Genomic DNA, 20790 nt, shown 5'->3' with positions numbered 1-20790 from the left:
GGACGCTCCGCGGAGAGCCCGGGGGCGGCCGCCCGCAGCGCGACCCCCTCGAGGGCGGCGGCGTCCCTGGAGGACGCGGACAGAACCCCAGAATCTGCAGCTGCGCCGGGCCCGAGGGCCGACGTGGGGCCACAGACGGCTGGCCCGCCTGTCCGCCCGCGCGGCGTGAAGCCGTCCCCTGGGCGTCCGGGGGGACGCGCGGGGAGGGCGCCCCCGAGGCCGCTCCTCGGCCCAGGTTCCCGTCCCGTTCCGGCCTTACAGTCGCGACGTGGCCCTCCTTCGAAGGCCAAGTCCTCGGTTGTGCGCACAGATTCCCCTCCGGGAGGCAAGCAGGGCCGACGGGGGAGCCCCCGCCCCGCCCCCGGGCCCCCCGGGCCCCCGCGCCGCTAACTGGACGGGCCGCCGCTGCTCCCTGCGCCGCTCTCTGCCCCTGGTCTCGCTGCCCCACGCGGGCTCGGACTTCCTAATACTCGTGCTCGTTCTGGCTGCCGTGTTGGCTGGGTTACGGGGGGAAATGTCAGTTTTAAGAGAGGAGAGAGCAGGAAGAAAATGAAGGAAATCTGCGAAGAAGGTTCGCGAAGGTCCCACCGAGATTTGAACTCGGATCGCTGGATTCAAAGTCCAGAGTGCTGACCATTACACCATGGGGCCGGCGGGGGCCGCTGCCTCGCGGGTAACTCTTGTGACGAATGCGCAGCACGGAGGCCTGACTCCCAACTGCCACTATTAAAGGACTGTTTCCCCCTCTCTTTCCGATCACACTGCCCCGCCCCTTGCGGGGGTGTTTTGAAAACGTGTGAGGGGTGGTGGTCTCCATGCGTGGGGCCCAAATGGCTCGTACGGGTCAGGACCAGAGAGGCTGGAAGTCCTGAGAGTCGCCGGACAGTCCCAGACAAGAACCATGCTTAGGATGGCGCAGCTTTTGCAAACGGACCTGTAGGTTTCATCTGGTTTTCAGGGCCTTTTCTAACAGCGACATTCCCGCTCCCGCCTTTGTCCCCTTCCATCCACCCCGAATGATCACACATACAACTAGGGCAGGGTAGGGCCTCGTTAGGGCTTTGACTTTTATCCTGAGGTGGGAGGTGACAGCTTCTGGCTGGGTGTCCTGGGAGATTCACCTTCGGACTGGTAGGAGGAGTCTGACCGCCGTGAGGCCACCATCCTGTGACGAAGCCCGGCCCGCACAGTAGCTCCGGCTGGCAGTCCCAGGGGACGGGCGGTGGCAACGGACAGACCCGTGAGTGAAGAAGCCTGCAGAGGATTCTAGCCCTCAGCGCCTCTATCAGGAACCACCCACCTCAGGAAAACCCCCGTCGGAGGCTCCAGACATCCCCGAGCGCGTCCTGACCAGAGTCCAGGAATATAGCAAAAGGTTTGCTTTATGGCACCAAATTTGGGGCTGGCTTACTATGCAGTAACAGTAACAGTAACAAAAACAAAAACAAAAACAAACCCCAAACCCAAAAAACCCACAAAACCCTCTAGAAACGGCAGTTGTCCAGATCTACTCCCTCAGTACTGCCCAAGAGGACTGTCCTCAATTTTTTTTTTTGTCACCATAAGTAATGTTAATGAACATCAGTGTTCATGTCTTCTTATGGGCCTGTTTAAGATCTTGTTATATACTTCCAAAAATGTTGATTGTTTACAGAATTGTTAGCCTTGGGATCTGCAAAAGTCAGATGAAATGGGAAGAGTTAAAAATATGAAGTAGATGACTAAGGATAAGAAAATCCCCAAAGACATCCTCTAAGCACCACGTATTGTTATTCTATTAAGCAGTAAAAAGCCATCCGTTGGGACATCAGTCCCTCAGTGTCATTCCAGACTGTCTTGGTGCTGGGGGTATGTATGGCTGGGAACAAGATTCCTCTTAGACTTCACCTCTTTAGGGAGAGTTTTACAAGAATGTCATTCGCTTTCCTAGATCTAGATCCTAGCGGAGGTGGGGCCATCTTCTCTTATTTTGCAGAGCTTATCTTCAACTATGTAAAAACTTTCAGAGTTTTGAGGCTCAATGCAGGAATTAAGTTGGACTCAGAGAAAGAGGCAGACATGTGAAGCTCAAAACTTCTCACCCCATTACTCCCTTTTCTACAACCACACCAGCCTCTCTTGCTGTTTCCAGAACATGCTAAGCAGGGAGCTGACTGGGGTACTTTGCCCTTGTTCCTTCCACCCAGAGTAGCTTCCCCCCATGGTGACTCCTTCAGCACTCCATGCCAGTGAATCCCCAATGAGGCCCTGTCTGCATACCTTCCTTCAAGCTGTGACTCCCAGCTCCTTATCCACTTCCTTGCTTTATTTTATACAAACTACTTCATCAAGGAGCTGACATATTATAGATTTTATTAATTTATTTCCTATTGTCTGGCTCCCTCTTCCCCTCGATGTGCCACAAGAAGAGGAACTCTCAGAGGCTTTTTTCACTGTGTCTCCTCAATGCTAGACTAGCACCTGCCGTATAATAGATGGTCCTATTTTATGATTAAATACATTAATTTTCTGTACACACAGAGGTAAAGTTACTGGCTCTCCAATGATTTGCCTGACTTATAACTGGAATTTGCAACAATGTGCATATTCTTCTTCTTCCCTTAATGCGTGATGCTTAATTATGTTCCTGTTACACACATAGTCTCAAGCTCTGTGGATTATTCAGACCTTTATGACAGTTTCTATCTTGTCAACATGTTCTATGTTCTGAGACAGACTGAAGAGTAAGTTCATGGAGAAAAATGAGAGGTTAAAGGAAATCATTTTAGAAAAAAAGCTTGCGTGAAAGAAGATGGGGAATGTTTTTATACTAAACAGAAAAAGAAAAACCAAAGAAGTCCCTTCTTACTGACAATAAGCCAATAAGTACATACGAAAGAAGGACCTCCTGGATGGTAGAAGACAAAGCCCCGTCAAAGGATGCAAATTCTCTTGTAAGAAAGAAAATCCTCTTCAACCTCTTTTCTATTTCTTCATGTAAAATATAAATTCAAGGCTGCTCTGTGGGGCCCTGTCTGCATACCATGTTGCCTGGCCAACATGGAGTTCTGGGTCAGTGGTCAAAGCTGCAACCCCATTATTTTCAGTTAATAAAAACCCCGGAGTGTCACTTGATTTGTAAGGAGTCTCCTGGGACTTTCAAATACTAGACATTGTTGCACAGATCTTAGTCCTGGATCGGAGCAGTGTGCCATTCTGGTCTCCTGGCTTATTTGATTATATGCTACAAAGATAACAATGTTGCATATGAAGTCTTTCCTTTCAACTGGTAATAAATACTTGATTCCTCTACTAGTTCCAAAATAGACCAGTGCTACTTTCTTTTTCTCCTTCATGCTTATGGAGCAAAGAAATCCTATGAATGCTGGATTGATTTAATAAATAATTTGAGAGTCTGCTTCACTTAAATAACCATACATTCTCATATTGGCATCTAGAATTTGGCATATTTCAGAATCTTACTTGATAAGCTCTTCACAATCCCTACCTAGTTGTTTTATCCTGAGGTCCTGTCATCATTTTAAGGAGCCTGTGCCTAGTACAGAATGAAGCCCTGGGTTTAACATTCCGTCAGACTCATTGCTCAGTCCCTTGGGCTGCTCTCTTCTGCCTACCCTTGTAGACTCTAGCCCCATCAACTACTACTGATTCTTGGAATGTGATACCCATTTTCTTACTTCATCTGCCTAGAAGAGTTGTGTATCACCCCCACCCCTACTGGGAACATTATCTATCCTGTGCTCCTGAGGCTTTCCACACACGTCTTTACTGAGGCATTTATTTATTAATATTATTTTATCAATATTTGAGCAGGGAGATTCCCAGATTCATTCATTCATTCATTCATTCATTCAGTGGCAATGCATCCATGATTTAAAATTCAAAGAACATAAAAGGGTTACAACTGAAAAGATCCTCCCTTCATCCATGGCAGCTTACCTAGTATCCCTCTAGAGATACTTTACAATCGTATAAACATACATGTAGAAAGTTCTACTACACACTACCCTGTACTTTTTGCACTTGCCAATAGATCTTGGAAATCATCACATATCAATACCTGGAAAAGGCTGATAATATACAGTGGTTACAAATATGGCGTCTGAAGATAGATTTTTTAAAAAATTATGTTTTCACTACTCATTAGCTGTGCAACCTCAGGCAATTTACTCAACCTCTCTGAATCCCCATTTTATAATCTATAAAACAGGCATAGTAGTAATTTAACTCATAAGGTTGTTATAAAGATTAAATAATTGGATGTATGTAAGGAATCTTTTAGGACATTATCTGGCAATAAATTTAGGACATTATCTGGTAAGCAATAATTACTAGGTACTGTTATTATGAAGAAGAGCATTCTCAATTGTTTTTACCATCAGATAGAATAATGCATTGTAATTCATTCCCTTGTTTTTGATCACTCAGATTGCTCCTAGTCTTTTGTACTACAAACTGGGCTGTTGCAAAACCCTGTAATAGGCCACTTTGTACATTTTCAAGAATGGTGCCATTCGAGGTGGTGTTTGTGGGTGTAAAAATATATGCAGTGTTTTGAGAGAGATTGCCAAATTTTCCTCCATGAAAGTTTTACCTATTTTCAGGGCCACCAGTGATGAATGAGAATTACGATCACGGAGTCTTGTTCAGGAATTTCCATTCCTAACCCAACATACAATGAGCAGCCTACAGTGAACAGTAAATGCAAAATAAAATGTTAGTTAATTGGATGGAAGAATGGTTTAGGAAATACAGTTGGGTTTTGGGGGGCAGCAAGAAAAGCATTTTAAAATCCACTTGGGCATCTTCTTTGCTAGTAAAGTCACGGAAGATTATTGGAAGGCAAGGTAGAAATAGTTAATTTTGATCACTTTGAGTTAGTCTACTATTACAGAGATTTATTTTAGAACCTGGAAAGAGTAATAAATAAATATTACTGCAGTTTTGTTAATACCTTATTGCAACAGGGTGGCAGAAGATCATAAATAGAATTTTGGGCAGACTATAATTGACTTATTGGCTTTCCTGTAGCAAAATGCTTTCCTATTGTAATAATGTGTCTTCACACTTATGATGTCATGTGATTCTAATACATATGAAAAGATAGAAGGGCAAAAAGACAAATGAACATTGAGACAATAAAAGCTGCAAGCTCCCTCTACATTTATCAAAATAATCTCCAAGTTATTCCCATTTTAGAGAAGAAAGATACAGAGATCCATGCCTTATGTAATCTGCTGCAAGACACAGAGCCAAGAAGTGGCCTTGTTGTGCTAAGAACCTAGCCCTGCTCTGGGAACATAGTTGATGCCCAATAAATTTGAATAAATGAGTAGTTACCATGAAAGAATGACTGGTAGAAGCAAAGGCCTGTTTTCAGTCTTCATTTGCACTTGCCGTTCTCACAAATGTGGGGATTATGAAACAGACAGTAGATCCTACAAGCACGGACTCAAAATTTGGAAGCCTAAATTCCATTCACTCCATTTTTTGCTGTGTGAACTTGGGAAAGTTACTTCTGTTTTGCCTTATTTGAGAGACGGAGATGACTGTACCTACTTCATAGAGCGGTTCTAAGAAGTCCGCACACCCCGGGCCCTGGAACAAGCCATACCGTACCCCGAGCGTTTGCTAGCAGTATGTGCATTCCACAGATCGGCACTCAGTGGGGTTCAGTACACCCATGCTCAGCAAGTGGCGGAGCTCAAGCCAGAAGCCCATCTTTCCATTCCTATTCCGAGGAGCCGAAGAACCTCACTGTACCTTGTGCTCGCATTTGCAGCTTGGCAAGTAGCTAGCGGAGACCCACATTCGCTACCTCCTTTTTCTTGCCTCAAATATTCACACCTGACCCCACAGCAGCCGCTTTCCCCTGCGAAGGCACCGCAAAGACTGCCTCACCTCCACCCAAGACGGCCTCAGAGACTCAAAAGCTTCGGGACTTCCCTCCCTCCACCCTTGGAAGGAGGAAGGAGGCAGAACCAGAACGGTGAGGCTTTCCCGCCCGCGCAGCTCTAGTTTTCAGCTTATGTGAAGGGTTCACGACTGTGTCCCCGCCCCTTCCCTCTGGAGCGCGCCAATTTTTACTTTTGGCCTTAGGGTTCCCATCCATAATGTCATCAGGTCTAGCTGCGGCAAAGGCAGGGACTGGGCCTGGGGATGGGTGGTGCCAAGCGCCACCGTTACGTGCTGCGCGACGACACGCAGGCACCGCCAAGCCCCCCATCCGGCCCCACTTACCGGAGACCCGCTCGAGGTGTTCCTGGAGAACGTGATTCGTGATACACGGAACACCATGCGTTTTTCAATATGTAAAGCGCAACGGCTCCTTCTTGGTAAAACTTAAGTGGCTCTGAAAAGAGCCTTTGGGTTGCGGTCGGCTGCAGGCGGGCTCACTTGGCGCTGGTGTACTTGGTGACGGCCTTGGTGCCCTCGGACACGGCGTGCTTGGCCAGCTCCCCGGGCAGCAGCAGGCGCACGGCCGTCTGGATCTCCCGCGACGTGATGGTCGAGCGCTTGTTGTAATGCGCCAGGCGGGACGCCTCGCCCGCGATGCGCTCGAAGATGTCGTTGACGAACGAGTTCATGATGCCCATGGCCTTGGACGAGATGCCCGTGTCGGGGTGCACCTGCTTCAGCACCTTGTACACGTACACCGAGTAGCTCTCCTTGCGGCTGCGCTTGCGCTTCTTGCCGTCCTTCTTCTGCGCCTTGGTCACCGCCTTCTTCGAGCCCTTCTTCGGGGCCGGGGCCGACTTGGCGGGCTCGGGCATGGCGGGGACGACGGCGAAGGTGCTGGCGAGAGACGGGACGAAGGGACAGCGCGAGCAGAGCGCCACTTGTCCGTTTTATAGAGAAGCCCTTATGCAAATAAGGTGTAAATTACAGTATTCTCTGATTGGTGGCTGTTCAGGGTAACGTCAGAATTAGTTCTTCCCAATCAGAACGCAAGGATTCCAAAGCTGCCTCTCCATTGGGCGACACAAAGCCACAGCCTTAGCCAATGCGCGACCTTCCTTTTGGCGCTCGACAGGGTTATAAAAAGTGCTGGGCCGGGGCTTTGGGTTCGGCGGCTGCTCGCGGTGCGTCTGGGGCCGCGATGTCCGGGCGCGGGAAGCAAGGCGGCAAGGCGCGCGCCAAGGCCAAGACTAGGTCATCCCGGGCCGGCCTGCAGTTCCCGGTGGGCCGCGTGCACCGCCTGCTCCGCAAGGGCAACTACGCCGAGCGGGTGGGCGCCGGCGCGCCCGTCTACCTGGCGGCCGTGCTCGAGTACCTGACGGCCGAGATCCTGGAGCTGGCGGGCAACGCGGCGCGCGACAACAAGAAGACGCGCATCATCCCGCGCCACCTGCAGCTGGCCATCCGCAACGACGAGGAGCTCAACAAGCTGCTGGGCCGCGTCACCATCGCGCAGGGCGGCGTCCTGCCCAACATCCAGGCCGTGCTGCTGCCCAAGAAGACCGAGAGCCACCACAAGGCCAAGTGAGGAAGTTTAGAAACAAAGAACAAAAGGCTCTTTTCAGAGCCACTTCTATAGTCCTAAAAAGGTGACACTTGTCATTCTATGCTATCACTACGGGTTGATTTGGGAAACCCATTTCCAGTTAGGCTTTAGTCCTAGCTAATTCTTAACCCTTGTCCATACTCCAGAATTGGTTTTTAGTGGCCAAGGACGGGCTGCCCCCGCCCTAGGAAGTTAGCACAATGGCATATTGGTTATTGTGAGTTGAGGCTACTTGGGAAACAGCCAGATTATAGACACTCAGACCCTCTCCTTTAACCCGAAAGCAGGAATTAAACCTATGTGAAAAATGCCCTCCCTATATATACCAAGGTAAAAAGACATCCTTGTCACCAGAGTTAAGTGGACTCTAAAGGCTGAGGAGTTGTAGAAACAAACCTTGTTAACATTTTACTGATCTACCTGAGTTCAAATTCTGCTTCTATTTCCTCACTAATTCAGCCTCCCAAGTATGTTTTCTTATCCTGTCAAGTCCTCACACATTTGTCTAAAAAGTATAAAAACAGCCTCGGTCATTTCTTTGGGGTTGAAAATTTCAGTGGGCCTCTGCATGTAATAGAATGTGCTTTTCCTCCTGTTAAATCTGTCCTATGTCAATTTATTTCTTAAACCAGGTAGGGTAGAAGGGTACCTGAAGAGTAGAAGAAAAATTGTTTTCCTTCCCTATAATATTTAGGATACATTGCCAACAAGTTGACATTTGTGAACTAAATAGACTATTATTTCAAAGTCATTTATATTGAATATACAAGAACAAAAATTGACTCAAGATGGTTACTTAAGTCCATATCTGCAAATTAGTTGGGGGTGGTTTATGGGTGACAAATTTTACTGTCAAATCAAAGCAACTTTGGGGGGATGCAGGAGTGGTTTCCATAAATGGCACACAGAAACCCGTTGGGGTTGTCAGTAGGAAGGTAGTAAATCTTGTATCTTAAAAAACTTGCCTTTAAAGAATTTTTTAATGATGCTTACTATAAGTATTCAAGTACAATTTATAGTGTGCTAATTATCCATATTACTACCTGACAGCACATACATTACCACATTGCCAAATGAGATCTTCAATATAGCAGTACAAGCTTGGTGATCGCAAGGATGATACTGAGCGCTATTAACTTGATTCCAAGTTTTGATGATGGAGACCCACACTTTGAAGAAAAAAATAGGAACACTTCTGAAAAGCCAAAGTCTGTTTTGAGAATAGTGAGGTCAAAGATCCTGGTATGTTGTCCATGTTTCTATATAGGCAAAGCAAATCCTTTTATTCTAGACCTCAGAAAGGATTGGAATATTTATTCCACTTACTAGTTTTTCCATCTCAAGAAACAGAGACACAAAGACTATTTCTTCTGTTTCCTCTTTTATTGAATCTTAACGTATTTATACTTTCTATAAATTTTTATTATTCAGTGAATAAGTGCATTAAGGACACACCAATAAAACACTGCCTATCCAAAAGAAACTCAGTCTAATGGGAAAATCACACAAAGCAAATAATTAAAACACAATATAGCAAGAGACGTAAGTACAGGATATTCGGAGGGCATAGAAGAGTAAGATCAGTGAGAAGGAACATCTGATCTAAAGGTTAAAGGAAATTGGGAATTAGAGGAAAGTCTGGGGATCTCCACAGAGAATGAGCATCAGACTCATGGCTTGTGATATGTTCAGGCAAATGATATGAAGTTTGACACTGGCAATAAAGTGGACAGGATGGAGCCAGAGCAGATCTGCAGGCCACTCCCTGGGTTTAAAATACTACGTATATACTAATGACTCCTAAGTCTTCCATCCCAGACTTATCTCCTGAGCTCAGATGTGCATGTTCATTCTTGTGGATCTCCAGGAAACTCTAAATGCATATCCGACTGGTCAACACCATCACTACTCCAGTGGCCTTCTTAGTAGATGGCCCCACCATCCCCACATTAGCTCGAGTCCAAATGATCTGGTGTCACTGTTTGTTTTTGTGTGCCATTCTTACAGCAAAACTCAAGTTCCAGTACGGGGTGATGAGAGAAGCTTGGAAGCCCAGAAAGAGCTTAGGTAGAAGGCCACAAGATGACCAGTTTAGCACATGGAGTGTTTTGAGAAGCATGGAGTATCCGTGTCCACAGAACTAAAAATGTCCACATTTAACTAGAACCACTTGCTGCTCCTGAATAAACCTTCATATAATCAGAACCAAAAGACTAATTTAGAGAATTCAATTTACTGCTTTATCTCCAGGAGAGGGGACTCTGCCCAGCCGGCAAGAGTATTGATCAGTGGGGACAGGGACTTCTGTGGGTGCTGTTTCCCAGCCCATATGAAAGGAAGGCACTGCTTAACACTCAAGAATACCAATCTGGTTAGAATTTGGCCTTAGATTAGATCACCACGGCCTCAAGTATGCGTGTTGGGGAAAGTGAGTCGTGAGGGAGGGCTCACATCAACCTTTCCTTCCAGAGGAAGGCAGATTACTGACAGGACACAGAATACTTTCTTTTCCTGGAAGAAGGTATTAGGACATTTCTAACTGGTAAAATACTGGCACCATCCTAAATTCCAGCTGTGGAGATCACAGGTTCTACTTAAGATGAAGTCACTTACAGGAAGGCAAATAACAGGATCATGGTCGATGATTTAACAGTTAGCAGTTGTGATCTTACTACACAATTTCTAAAGTACCATGCAATTTAGAAATTTCTTTCCATCTGCTTCACAAAGTCGAAAAGGAAACGATGCAATTTGCAAGTAGTCTTCCCATATGCTTAAACGAAGTTGTGTGCGGATCTTAGTGAGATGCACACCAGAGCCCAACAAGTAAAGTAAGGGAAGTATAAACCAGAGCACAAACCTGTCAAGACAGGAAAATGCACTTATAAGGAACTTTAGTAGATACTTCTAAAAACAAAACTGTAAAATGCCCGGAAATGTGGTCTATCTGGCAGATGAAACTGCACTACAGATTACAGGGAAACAGGCCTTTTCAGCGTGCATGTGGTGGCTCTGAAAAGAGCCTTTGTGAAGGAGCGGGCAGACCGTGCGGCTCAGGCCCTCTCCCCGCGGATGCGGCGCGCCAGCTGGATGTCCTTGGGCATGATGGTGACGCGCTTGGCGTGGATGGCGCACAGGTTGGTGTCCTCGAAGAGCCCCACCAGGTAGGCCTCGCACGCCTCCTGCAGGGCCATGACGGCCGAGCTCTGGAAGCGCAGGTCGGTCTTGAAGTCCTGCGCGATCTCGCGCACCAGCCGCTGGAACGGCAGCTTGCGGATCAGCAGCTCGGTGGACTTCTGGTAGCGCCGGATCTCGCGCAGGGCCACCGTGCCGGGCCGGTAGCGGTGCGGCTTCTTGACGCCGCCGGTGGCCGGCGCGCTCTTGCGGGCCGCCTTGGTGGCCAGCTGCTTGCGCGGGGCCTTGCCGCCCGTCGACTTGCGCGCCGTCTGCTTCGTGCGAGCCATGGCTTGAACGCCCAATGCCAGTAAGAAGTGAAAACTGGTCAGGGCATTTATAGTGAGAGCCAGGAGCTGATTGGACAAAAGGGGACCAGTCGACACAACCGGGAACCGGATTGGTTAAGGACTCGAGCTTTTTCTGTACCAAACGCCCTGCTATGATTGCCGATGACCTTCATATATATGTTTTCTGTCCGCTTTCTACTGGCGATTTCCAGTAGAAATAAATGCAAGCTACATAAGAAATAGTAATTCTTCTAGGGTCCACATTAGAACAAGGTAAAACCAGGAACAATTATTTTAAATAATATTTTGTTTAACCCAATATATCCAAAATATTCATTTTGACATATAGTCAGCAATTGTTAGATATTTTACATTCCTTTTTACTTTGTACGAACACGGCGGAATAGTGTATTTTATAGATTCTGCACTTAAGTCAGACTAGCCACATGCCCAATGATTACCGGCACAATTGGCTAGTGCTTACCACACAGGTCAATTCTATACCCTCTCCTCTCAATTTCTGATTCTTTGAATACTTAAAATTTAAGATTTGTTTTTATTTTTCAGCTAGAAAAATATAATTTGCATGTGAGCAATCCAAGGCAAGGAATTTCACAAAGAAACACATCCTTACATGACCTTTTCATTTTCAGATAATATAAGACAATCCCATTACAGCATGCTTTATTTTTCCGCTATCCTGGAAATTCAAAATTATAACAAACCTATTGTCTTGTTCAATTTGGGGGTGGACAGGCTGGCTCTGCGATGGGCATGAAGCATGCATGTATGTCTGTAATTTAACATAATTACTCATAATTCCTTTGTCTTTTTTTTTTTTTAAGATTTTATTTATTTATTTGACAGAGAGAGACACAGAGAGAAAGGGAACACAAGCAGGGGGAGTGGGAGAGGGAGAAGCAGGCTTCCCGCCAAGCAGGGAGCCCGATGCGAGGCTCGATCCCAGGACCCTGGGATCAAGAACTGAGCCGAAGGCAGATGCTTAACGACTGAGCCACCCAGGCGCCCCATAATTTCTTTGTCTTAAAGAATCGAATCCCCCCCTCCCCCCCAGTAAGCTATATGGGGAAAAACTAAGCCACCCCTTTGCATCTACATCCAGTAGTTCTAGTTAGCAACTGGCAAAACCATAGGATAGGTTCACTGCATGGCATGATGCATCTTGATGCCTACTGAGCTAGAAGTTACCAAGGCAGGCAATTATAAAATCTAATTTCATTCGTGAATCAAGACCTTTAAGTCACAATTTTAAAAAGGCATTTAAAAAAGTTAATCAGCTACCGGCTAACTTTTCAAATCAAGAGGCTGATTAAAAATTATTTCCTCAATGTAGCAATGTGAAAACATAGGTCAGATTAGGTGTGCCTCAGAATTCTAAAGGCTCTGAAAATAGTTTTGGATTAGTATGGAGGTTTGGGTTGATCACTTTATCTTCAGAATGTCTTTAATTACCAAGAGACAAGAAACAAGTTTTTTGAAACTGCTGTTTGCCTCAAATCCACCGCCAGAATTTACACCTTTGAGGCTTAAAATGGGAGGTTAGTAACGTCAGTAATTGTAAAGGAGACCCTCCATAATGTATTTATCAAATGCTGATGAATGCAAACCAGTCTTTAGAATATTTCCCTGAAAGCATAGGGTTTTAAAAATTTCAGGCTTTGCAAAAGCTAACTTTGATCAAATTGTCCTCCCTTAACGCAAGTTGTGAGGTTGATGTAAACTGCGGTAAAGTGAAGGTTTTTGAAAAGTGTTCAGTTCTTCACAGAAAGTCGTAGGTGGCTCTGAAAAGAGCCTTTTGGTTTGGACAGGGGGTTGGAGGCGCACACCCTGCTAGAGTGCTACTTGCCCTTGGCCTTGTGGTGGCTCTCGGTCTTCTTGGGCAGCAGCACGGCCTGGATGTTGGGCAGGACGCCGCCCTGCGCGATGGTGACGCGGCCCAGCAGCTTGTTGAGCTCCTCGTCGTTGCGGATGGCCAGCTGCAGGTGGCGCGGGATGATGCGCGTCTTCTTGTTGTCGCGCGCCGCGTTGCCCGCCAGCTCCAGGATCTCGGCCGTCAGGTACTCGAGCACGGCCGCCAGGTAGACGGGCGCGCCGGCGCCCACCCGCTCGGCGTAGTTGCCCTTGCGGAGCAGGCGGTGCACGCGGCCCACCGGGAACTGCAGGCCGGCCCGGGATGACCTAGTCTTGGCCTTGGCGCGCGCCTTGCCGCCTTGCTTCCCGCGCCCGGACATCGCGGCCCCAGACGCACCGCGAGCAGCCGCCGAACCCAAAGCCCCGGCCCAGCACTTTTTATAACCCTGTCGAGCGCCAAAAGGAAGGTCGCGCATTGGCTAAGGCTGTGGCTTTGTGTCGCCCAATGGAGAGGCAGCTTTGGAATCCTTGCGTTCTGATTGGGAAGAACTAATTCTGACGTTACCCTGAACAGCCACCAATCAGAGAATACTGTAATTTACACCTTATTTGCATAAGGGCTTCTCTATAAAACGGACAAGTGGCGCTCTGCTCGCGCTGTCCCTTCGTCCCGTCTCTCGCCAGCACCTTCGCCGTCGTCCCCGCCATGCCCGAGCCCGCCAAGTCGGCCCCGGCCCCGAAGAAGGGCTCGAAGAAGGCGGTGACCAAGGCGCAGAAGAAGGACGGCAAGAAGCGCAAGCGCAGCCGCAAGGAGAGCTACTCGGTGTACGTGTACAAGGTGCTGAAGCAGGTGCACCCCGACACGGGCATCTCGTCCAAGGCCATGGGCATCATGAACTCGTTCGTCAACGACATCTTCGAGCGCATCGCGGGCGAGGCGTCCCGCCTGGCGCATTACAACAAGCGCTCGACCATCACGTCGCGGGAGATCCAGACGGCCGTGCGCCTGCTGCTGCCCGGGGAGCTGGCCAAGCACGCCGTGTCCGAGGGCACCAAGGCCGTCACCAAGTACACCAGCTCCAAGTGAGCCCGCCTGCAGCCGACCGCAACCCAAAGGCTCTTTTCAGAGCCATCCACCCTTTCTATGAAAAGAGCTTGTTCGCTGTTTAACTTTGGTAAAAAGTAGAGGTGAACATTAATTTTTTCTACATAAGTAGTAGTATGTAAACTAGTGTTCTAGATAATTGATTTTGGGATTTGCCTCGTGCCTATTTCAGCGTTTAGCTTGCAGTTGCTTTTTAGTATATTTCGTCTAGTGAGACACTAATGCAAATAACACCTCGCATCTCTGGAAGTCCTGTGGAGATCCTCTCCTAATAGTTCCTGGCTCCTTCAGCTTTATTTGGGTAGGCCTCACTAAATGGCCTCTAGAGTTAAAGGATTAAGCAGGATCTTGGAGTGGTAGGTCTCAGTGGATGAGACCAGAACTAATCATCTAGTATGTCTGGTTCTTGCTCCCCAGGCTGAAGTAGGGCCACAGCCTCCATCTTTTAAAGCTGCATTTGGGAGGTAATGTGTTAGGACAGTAGTGCTGACTGGAAACTTGGTGACTTGGTGTCACCAGGCAGTATAATGTAGATCGTGTTCCGCTTTTTACTTTGTCAACTAGTTAACTCCCTCAGGTCAGCCCTGCAGGTATCCACACCATGGTCCCTTGGCCCACCATCTCCCATTAAAATTTCAAGCATTGTTAAAGGCCTATTAGCGGTGTAACCAGTATGGTTTGCAAAATAAACCTGAGTTCTTTCTCGTGGAGCTGAGTGAAGAGCTGGAAATGTTTCTTCTCCACCTCTTCAATTCTCTAAAATAATATTCCCACTAATGCAGCATGTCTTTTCATTTCTGTTGGCAGGGAAGTCTGGTTGGTGCCTCTGATGACGGGAAACCATATTAAAGGCATGCCTGGTTTGGGTGCTGTGTTGGACCAGCAGCAGTAAATCCAGGAAGATTTACCGTTAGCACCTTTGCTCAAGAGTAAGGACCTGCAGAGTGCATTGCAAGAACAAAACATGTGTGGCCAGGTTACCTCTTCAGGCTCACTTTGAGATTTGCTTACTCAAAGCAGCCACCATTTTTCACTCTCACATTTATCCCGCACACTGGTCTCGGGTACCTCATAGGCACTAAGAAATGTACCTGCAATGGGAAAGTCCCAGCTTCTTCCAAAGAAACAGTTAAGAAAATACGGACTCTAAAACAAAACTGGGAAACTAGCAAAATGGAGTCTGCTGAACGGGGCAGATGGTGTAGCGGGGAGGGGAGGCGTGCTCCAGGTCGAGTACCCGGGACCTAGAAATCCTCTAGCATGGCTGGAGGCTGGGATGGCCAGAGATGAATGTGGAAAGATAAGTAGAAGGTGGGGCAGTGAACCTTACGATACTGAGGAGCTTTGTACACCTTGAAAAGAAATATAAAGTTTATCTACTAGAGGAAGGCAGACTCTGCAGAATTTTAAAATCTTGTAAAATGTATGATTCAGATTCATTATTCTGGTGGCCCAGTTGAGAACGAATGGAAAGGGGGTGAGATCCAGGTGAAAAGTTTGGAAATACCAGCCAGGAGTGAGGTTCTGAACTAAGGAGGAGGCAGAAAGAGGAGGAGGGGGAGAAAGGGGGTTAAGGGGGAAAAAGAAGCAGAACGGTGAGGCCTTGCTGCAGACTGACGGTGAAGGAGGACAGGTTGGAATGTCTTGCTTTCAGCTTGTGCAACATCACTACTCAAGAAAGGGTTTCAGAAAGTGGGCTTGGGAGGAAAGCAGACTTGCCATGTTCATTCTGACTCGATGCCCCAAAGCACCTAGGCATATATTGAATATCTAAAGCTTAAAGAGTTTGAGAAAACTGCAGAAGGAGAAAGATCCCTTGGACCCGCCCCCCCCCACTCCCTGCTCCGCCCTTCCCTGAAAGCAGGAGATAAGCCTCCCCTGGGACAGGCACCCACCCTGTACCCTGAGGGAAGGAGGCCTGCTTATCACCAGAAGGAATTTGGGGCTGAAAGGCCACAAGAAAAAACCTTATTTCTTCAACTTACTACCCCAAGCCCAAACCTCGTTGTCTTGTCAATTCTTCACAAATTTATCTCTTCTAAAAATATGAAATCTCCCTGACTAGTTGCTTCGGGACTTCCTTCTCTTGTGAGGGCTGCCATGTAACATAAAAATTCAACAAAACGTGTGTGCTTTTTTCCGGTCAGTTTAATTCCTAGGCAGAAATCCAAAGAGGACAGAGAATTTTTCATTCCCCTACCTTTCATTTAATAAATACTCATTACCCCACTGCCGTGAGCCAGGCACTACTTTAACGTAACATTATGACAGTGAAGGGGTTCAGAACAAGTCTCCCCCAGGTGCCATGGACACATGGACTATTTTGAACTAAAGTCAACTGAGAATACCACGGGTCAAGAGAAACTTTTGCCCTCCCTTGCCTTAAAGAATTTAAGTAAGGGGTTGATAACAGAGAGAGAGAGAGAGAGAGCTATTATCAGACATAACTTTTTTAATGTGAAAGACAGCTTGGCGGGGCAGACATGTGATTATGAAACTCTAATCTTATCTGCTGTGGATTGTCCTCCCCTCCGTAGCCCCAGGCCCTTCTCCCATTCCTTAGCTGGGGATGTCATAGAAGCCTTAATTGCTTGACTGCCTTTAAGTCTTATTTTTTACAGGGCTTCTGTACTTTCGAAATTGAATGTTTTTGTCCTGTTAATCTGTTTTATGTCATTTTAATTAGTAGATAAGCCAAAGAACCTAGAAGGAAATAAGGGGAAAATGTCCAGCTCCTACAATATACAAAGATGAAGAACTCACTCTTTTAAAGATGTCTGTTTTTCTGCCCCAGTTAATCAGTGCGATGCAGTTATGATAAAAAATTCCAAGAGGGTTCCTTTTTCCTTTAAACCTGAAACAAGTTACGGTATTTTGAAGGGGAGCAGAATATACCATCTCAAAATATGCCTCTTTGAGTATGTATGATAAACTTACATGCACAACAGTTATTGCTGAATGTGGTAAGAATTTTGTGGAAAATGTAGTAATATTAATCAAATACCACAACATCTACATCCTCTCTGACAAAGCATTTCAATTCTAGGTTATCCTCAAGAAATAAATTATGTACAGATCTCCTTTAAAATAGAAAAAATAGAAAGCACATTATGTTAAATACTAGAGATTTTACTTAAAATGTATCATAGAAAATGCTTGTGATGGAGTACTACACAGACATAAATAATCCCTTTTTTCACTTTCCCTAGTGTAAGTTTTCCAAAGATTCAACTGAAAATAGATTTCCTTTGGCAAAGGAAATTGACTAAACTATAGAACAGAATAGAATTTTTAGTAATGGTTCTGTCAGAGAGCAGGAGGCCCTTCTAGCCTCCAAACTGACATGAGACAGATTAGCAGGAAAATACCAAGTTGACATAAGACAGATTAATAAGAAAAGATAAACTATAATGGTATACATACCAGGAATCCATACAGATATGAAATTTCAAAGACAGTCAAGTAAAATGAAGTATATATGTCTTTCTGAACTAAGGAGAAGGGGATGGGAGTCTGGAACTTCAAAGGGGAGGAATGTAATTCACAGGAAGAGTAAATGCCTGGTAAATAAAATGTTTCTGGGCCACTCAGAAACAATGGAACATAAAGGGCTTTGATCAAACCGGCCTTGCTCCCCCCCCATCATCTGTACCTAGCGCATAGTATAAAACAGTTCTCTGCTGTGATAACTCTCTTCCTGGAGCAGGTCCTCTATCTAATTTCCTTTTAAGCAGTTGTGGAGGAGGTAAAAAGCTTTTCCAAAATTTGCTGGATTTTACTAATCTTCACGTCAAAGGGAGCCATCGTAGGGTGGCCTGCCTTTGGCCCCTACAGTTCCAAGTATAGTGTTAAAAGTGGTACATCAATCAATAGGGAAAACAATTATTTTAAACATGTGGCTTATTAAGGAATTGCCAGGGAATTGGTTAAAGTGTGCTACAGAGAATTCTTAAGAAGGAGTAACAAGTAGATATTAAAAACAACTTTTTTGGTCTTTAGAAAAGGGAAATTAAAATGTAATCAGTGTAAAGAAGTTCCCAAACGTCATACACGGCACTGTGAATTTTCTTTGAAAAAATATGTGCACCTATCTATTCACCAAAGTCCCAAACTAGCCAGCAGGACTAAGTGTTCCCTGTGTGCTGGGATAAAAGGTTGTTATCTTATTACTTCCCTTTTTTGTATTTCTCACAACATTCGCGCTTGGCGTTCGCATTGGAAAGCAATTTTTAAAGTTTTCAAACAGAGTAACAAAATGGTTACGAGGTACAAACAAAACAGTACAGGAAACCTAAGACTTTTTTTTTTTTTTTTTTTTTTGTCTCGTCACATTCCCTCCCCCCACGGGGTGGCACTTCCCGTCTGTCTGAGGTTCTCAGTTCGGTCCGCAGCAGCGGGATAAAGGCTGCAGCACGGGGGCCGGGACCAGACGTTGTGCGGGCTCCGCTCTCGGCATGTCGGGCCGCGGCAAGGGCGGGAAGGGCCTGGGCAAGGGCGGCGCCAAGCGCCACCGCAAGGTGCTGCGCGACAACATCCAGGGCATCACCAAGCCCGCCATCCGGCGGCTGGCCCGGCGCGGCGGCGTCAAGCGCATCTCCGGCCTCATCTACGAGGAGACCCGCGGGGTGCTCAAGGTGTTCCTGGAGAACGTGATCCGGGACGCCGTCACCTACACGGAGCACGCCAAGCGCAAGACGGTCACGGCCATGGACGTGGTCTACGCGCTCAAGCGCCAGGGCCGCACCCTCTACGGCTTCGGGGGCTGAGCGCGCCGGGCCCCCCGTACTTCCAAACACCAAAAGGCCCTTTTCAGGGCTCCCCCCACTTTCACCCGAGGAGCCGTGACACTGGCTTGTTGGCGATCGCTGGTCCGCGTGGCCAGGTTTCGCTGCGGGTCACCGTCACCCGCACAGGCCGCTAGTCCCGCCAACCAACCCTGCACCTAGGCTTCTTCCCCTAAGTTGGTTTGGTATCTTAGGAGCTGCGGAACTTCCTCCTGGAGGTATGTCCTGTGACAGCTTTTAGGGCTTGTTGGCTCCGCACAGCTTCCTTTTGAAGACTGCTGTTCTGTGGACACACTGGGAAAACCCTTCTACCTCCGGGAAAATCCTGGCAAATGTCCTAGTGGAGAGTCGGCTTGAGAGTTGGAAAAGTGTTCAGACCAAAACTCAGAAACTTGTGTTCTGTCAGGAAAATGGCAGTTTTTAAGTCATTGATTATAGTCGACCTCAGCTTGTAAATGCAACCTGGCTTGGCAACTCAGAAGGTCACTTATTAGCCTGGAGGGACAATTAATGGCCTATTGCTGGTCTCCATCACTTACCACAAAGAGTAGAGCACTTTTAAAGTTCGTAAAGGTATTCTTGTTTGTCTTGTAAGGATGGTGATCATAATTGGCACTCCTTCAGCCTTTGAGGGAGAAACGATGTGTGCGTCGTTGGTGATTGCAAGTAAAAAGTAACCGTTAATGTAACATTAAGCAAATGCAAGTATGTTCCATTCAATTTAAAAAGTATAATTGTTAAGCATATTAAAACATTTTATCTGGTTAACAAGCATGTATAGTTTATTTTTTATTTGCTCTTTTTCCTATTGCATCATATATAACAAAACAGTTCTCACAATTTTATGTGGTTAATCACAAATACAAACTATGTCTCTTCTCATGAAATGAGAAACTATGTGTGGCCCAGTGGCCACTTGGGAAACTACAGGAGTTTAGATATAAGTAATACCTTAAAGGTTTCATTATTCAAAATTTAGGGCCTGGACTTAGGAAAAGTATTATCAAGAAGTTTTGAAAGTTTCATTAAATCAGGCTATGAACATAAGTCAGATAGCTAAAGACAAGTACTAGAATATTAGCTATAAAAATAGCATTGAAATAATATATAGAATACTTAGGGATTTTTTTTTTTTTTTTTTGGTTTTTAAGAACTGAGAGACTTTTATCAAAATCATTCAAGAAATTAATGGAAAGCAGGGTGCCTGGGTGACTCAGTTAAGCGTCTGCCTTTGGCTAAGGTCATGATCACAGAGTCCTGGGATCAAGCCCCACGTCGGGCTCCCTGCTCAGTGGGGGAAGCCTGCTTGTCCCTCTCCCTCTGCCTGCCGCTCCCCCAGCTTGTTCTATCTCTCTCACTGTCAAATGAATAAATAAAATCTTTTTTTTAAAATTTTATTTATTTATTTGAGAGAGAGAATGAGAGAGAGCACATGAGAGGGGGGAGGGTCAGAGGGAGAAGCAGACTCCCTGCCGAGCAGGGAGCCCGATGCGGGACTCGATCCAGGGACTCCCGTATCATGACCTGAGCCGAAGGCAGTCGCTTAACCAACTGAGCCACCCAGGCACCCATGAATAAATAAAATCTTAAAAAAAGAAAGGAAGTAATGGAAATCCACAAATACATAATTGACCCTCAGAAGGTGTTGGGGGGATAACCCAGGAAACCGCTGCACAAAGGTAGTAGGAAACAGAAGTTTTATTATTGAATAAGTGTTAAACCAGAATGTGATGCGTATCACAGGCAATCTGCTACAGGAATAGCAAAGACAAAAAGAAATCTCACTCTGTTGGGTAGCTAAATGGACACAGCCCATCTAAAATACTGTAGTGTTGCAATTCGGAGTCATATGTTAGCTGGAGTTAGGCCAAGTCTTCCCAGGAAAATGGGAGCTCACCGTCATTAAGGCAGCACTGTATTTCAGAGGCCTCTAGGGTCCTTGAGGAAACATTCCTGAGCCAGGCTACTTGCACATTTAGCATTTGACCTTACAAGGGTTAAAACTTGATGAGACAAGGAGATTGACATTCAAATTTTGAGGTGGAACGTTAATTGGCGTGA

General features: G+C 46.4%; 6 protein-coding genes and 1 non-coding gene across 7 annotated transcripts; 3 read left to right on the top strand and 4 right to left on the bottom strand.

Annotated features, from left to right (window-relative positions):
- Positions 1-579: 579 nt before the first annotated feature.
- On the bottom strand, positions 580-651 carry TRNAQ-UUG (transfer RNA glutamine (anticodon UUG)). The gene has a single exon. It is a non-coding gene; the product is annotated as a tRNA-Gln (tRNA).
- Positions 652-6258: 5607 nt separating this feature from the next.
- On the bottom strand, positions 6259-6813 carry LOC135365680 (histone H2B type 1-K). Its single transcript, XM_064598481.1, has one exon. The coding sequence runs from the start codon at positions 6771-6773 to the stop codon at positions 6393-6395; it is 381 nt and encodes a 126-aa protein (XP_064454551.1). The 5' UTR covers positions 6774-6813; the 3' UTR covers positions 6259-6392.
- A 262-nt stretch (positions 6814-7075) lies between these two features.
- Positions 7076-7551, top strand: LOC135365663 (histone H2A type 1-E-like). Its single transcript, XM_064598449.1, has one exon. The coding sequence runs from the start codon at positions 7100-7102 to the stop codon at positions 7484-7486; it is 387 nt and encodes a 128-aa protein (XP_064454519.1). The 5' UTR covers positions 7076-7099; the 3' UTR covers positions 7487-7551.
- Positions 7552-10350: 2799 nt separating this feature from the next.
- Positions 10351-10995, bottom strand: LOC135365672 (histone H3.1). Its single transcript, XM_064598458.1, has one exon. It carries the CDS (start codon positions 10966-10968, stop codon positions 10558-10560), a length of 411 nt encoding a protein of 136 aa, XP_064454528.1. The 5' UTR covers positions 10969-10995; the 3' UTR covers positions 10351-10557.
- A 1055-nt stretch (positions 10996-12050) lies between these two features.
- On the bottom strand, positions 12051-13244 carry LOC123842873 (histone H2A type 1-E). Its single transcript, XM_045872051.3, has one exon. It carries the CDS (start codon positions 13218-13220, stop codon positions 12828-12830), a length of 393 nt encoding a protein of 130 aa, XP_045728007.2. The 5' UTR covers positions 13221-13244; the 3' UTR covers positions 12051-12827.
- Positions 13245-13508: 264 nt separating this feature from the next.
- On the top strand, positions 13509-13978 carry LOC123842874 (histone H2B type 1-C/E/F/G/I). Its single transcript, XM_045872052.2, has one exon. The coding sequence runs from the start codon at positions 13547-13549 to the stop codon at positions 13925-13927; it is 381 nt and encodes a 126-aa protein (XP_045728008.2). The 5' UTR covers positions 13509-13546; the 3' UTR covers positions 13928-13978.
- Positions 13979-18292: 4314 nt separating this feature from the next.
- LOC123842233 (histone H4) lies at positions 18293-19476 on the top strand. Its single transcript, XM_045871616.2, has one exon. It carries the CDS (start codon positions 18400-18402, stop codon positions 18709-18711), a length of 312 nt encoding a protein of 103 aa, XP_045727572.2. The 5' UTR covers positions 18293-18399; the 3' UTR covers positions 18712-19476.
- Positions 19477-20790: the final 1314 nt, after the last annotated feature.

Source organism: Mirounga angustirostris, unplaced genomic scaffold, assembly GCF_029215605.1.
Source record: "Mirounga angustirostris isolate CCGP_5_RB_7025 unplaced genomic scaffold, mMirAng1.0.hap1 SCAF_8, whole genome shotgun sequence".
NCBI lineage: Eukaryota > Metazoa > Chordata > Mammalia > Carnivora > Phocidae > Mirounga > Mirounga angustirostris.
The sequence above is the reverse complement of the archived record's forward strand: the minus strand, read 5'-3'. Positions and strand labels throughout refer to the sequence as shown.

Bases quoted from the DNA above. Each gene is read 5' to 3' on its own strand.
- LOC135365680 (XM_064598481.1), bottom strand. From the start codon at position 6,773: ATGCCCGAGCCCGCCAAGTCGGCCCCGGCCCCGAAGAAGGGCTCGAAG.
- LOC135365663 (XM_064598449.1), top strand. From the start codon at position 7,100: ATGTCCGGGCGCGGGAAGCAAGGCGGCAAGGCGCGCGCCAAGGCCAAG.
- LOC135365672 (XM_064598458.1), bottom strand. From the start codon at position 10,968: ATGGCTCGCACGAAGCAGACGGCGCGCAAGTCGACGGGCGGCAAGGCC.
- LOC123842873 (XM_045872051.3), bottom strand. From the start codon at position 13,220: ATGTCCGGGCGCGGGAAGCAAGGCGGCAAGGCGCGCGCCAAGGCCAAG.
- LOC123842874 (XM_045872052.2), top strand. From the start codon at position 13,547: ATGCCCGAGCCCGCCAAGTCGGCCCCGGCCCCGAAGAAGGGCTCGAAG.
- LOC123842233 (XM_045871616.2), top strand. From the start codon at position 18,400: ATGTCGGGCCGCGGCAAGGGCGGGAAGGGCCTGGGCAAGGGCGGCGCC.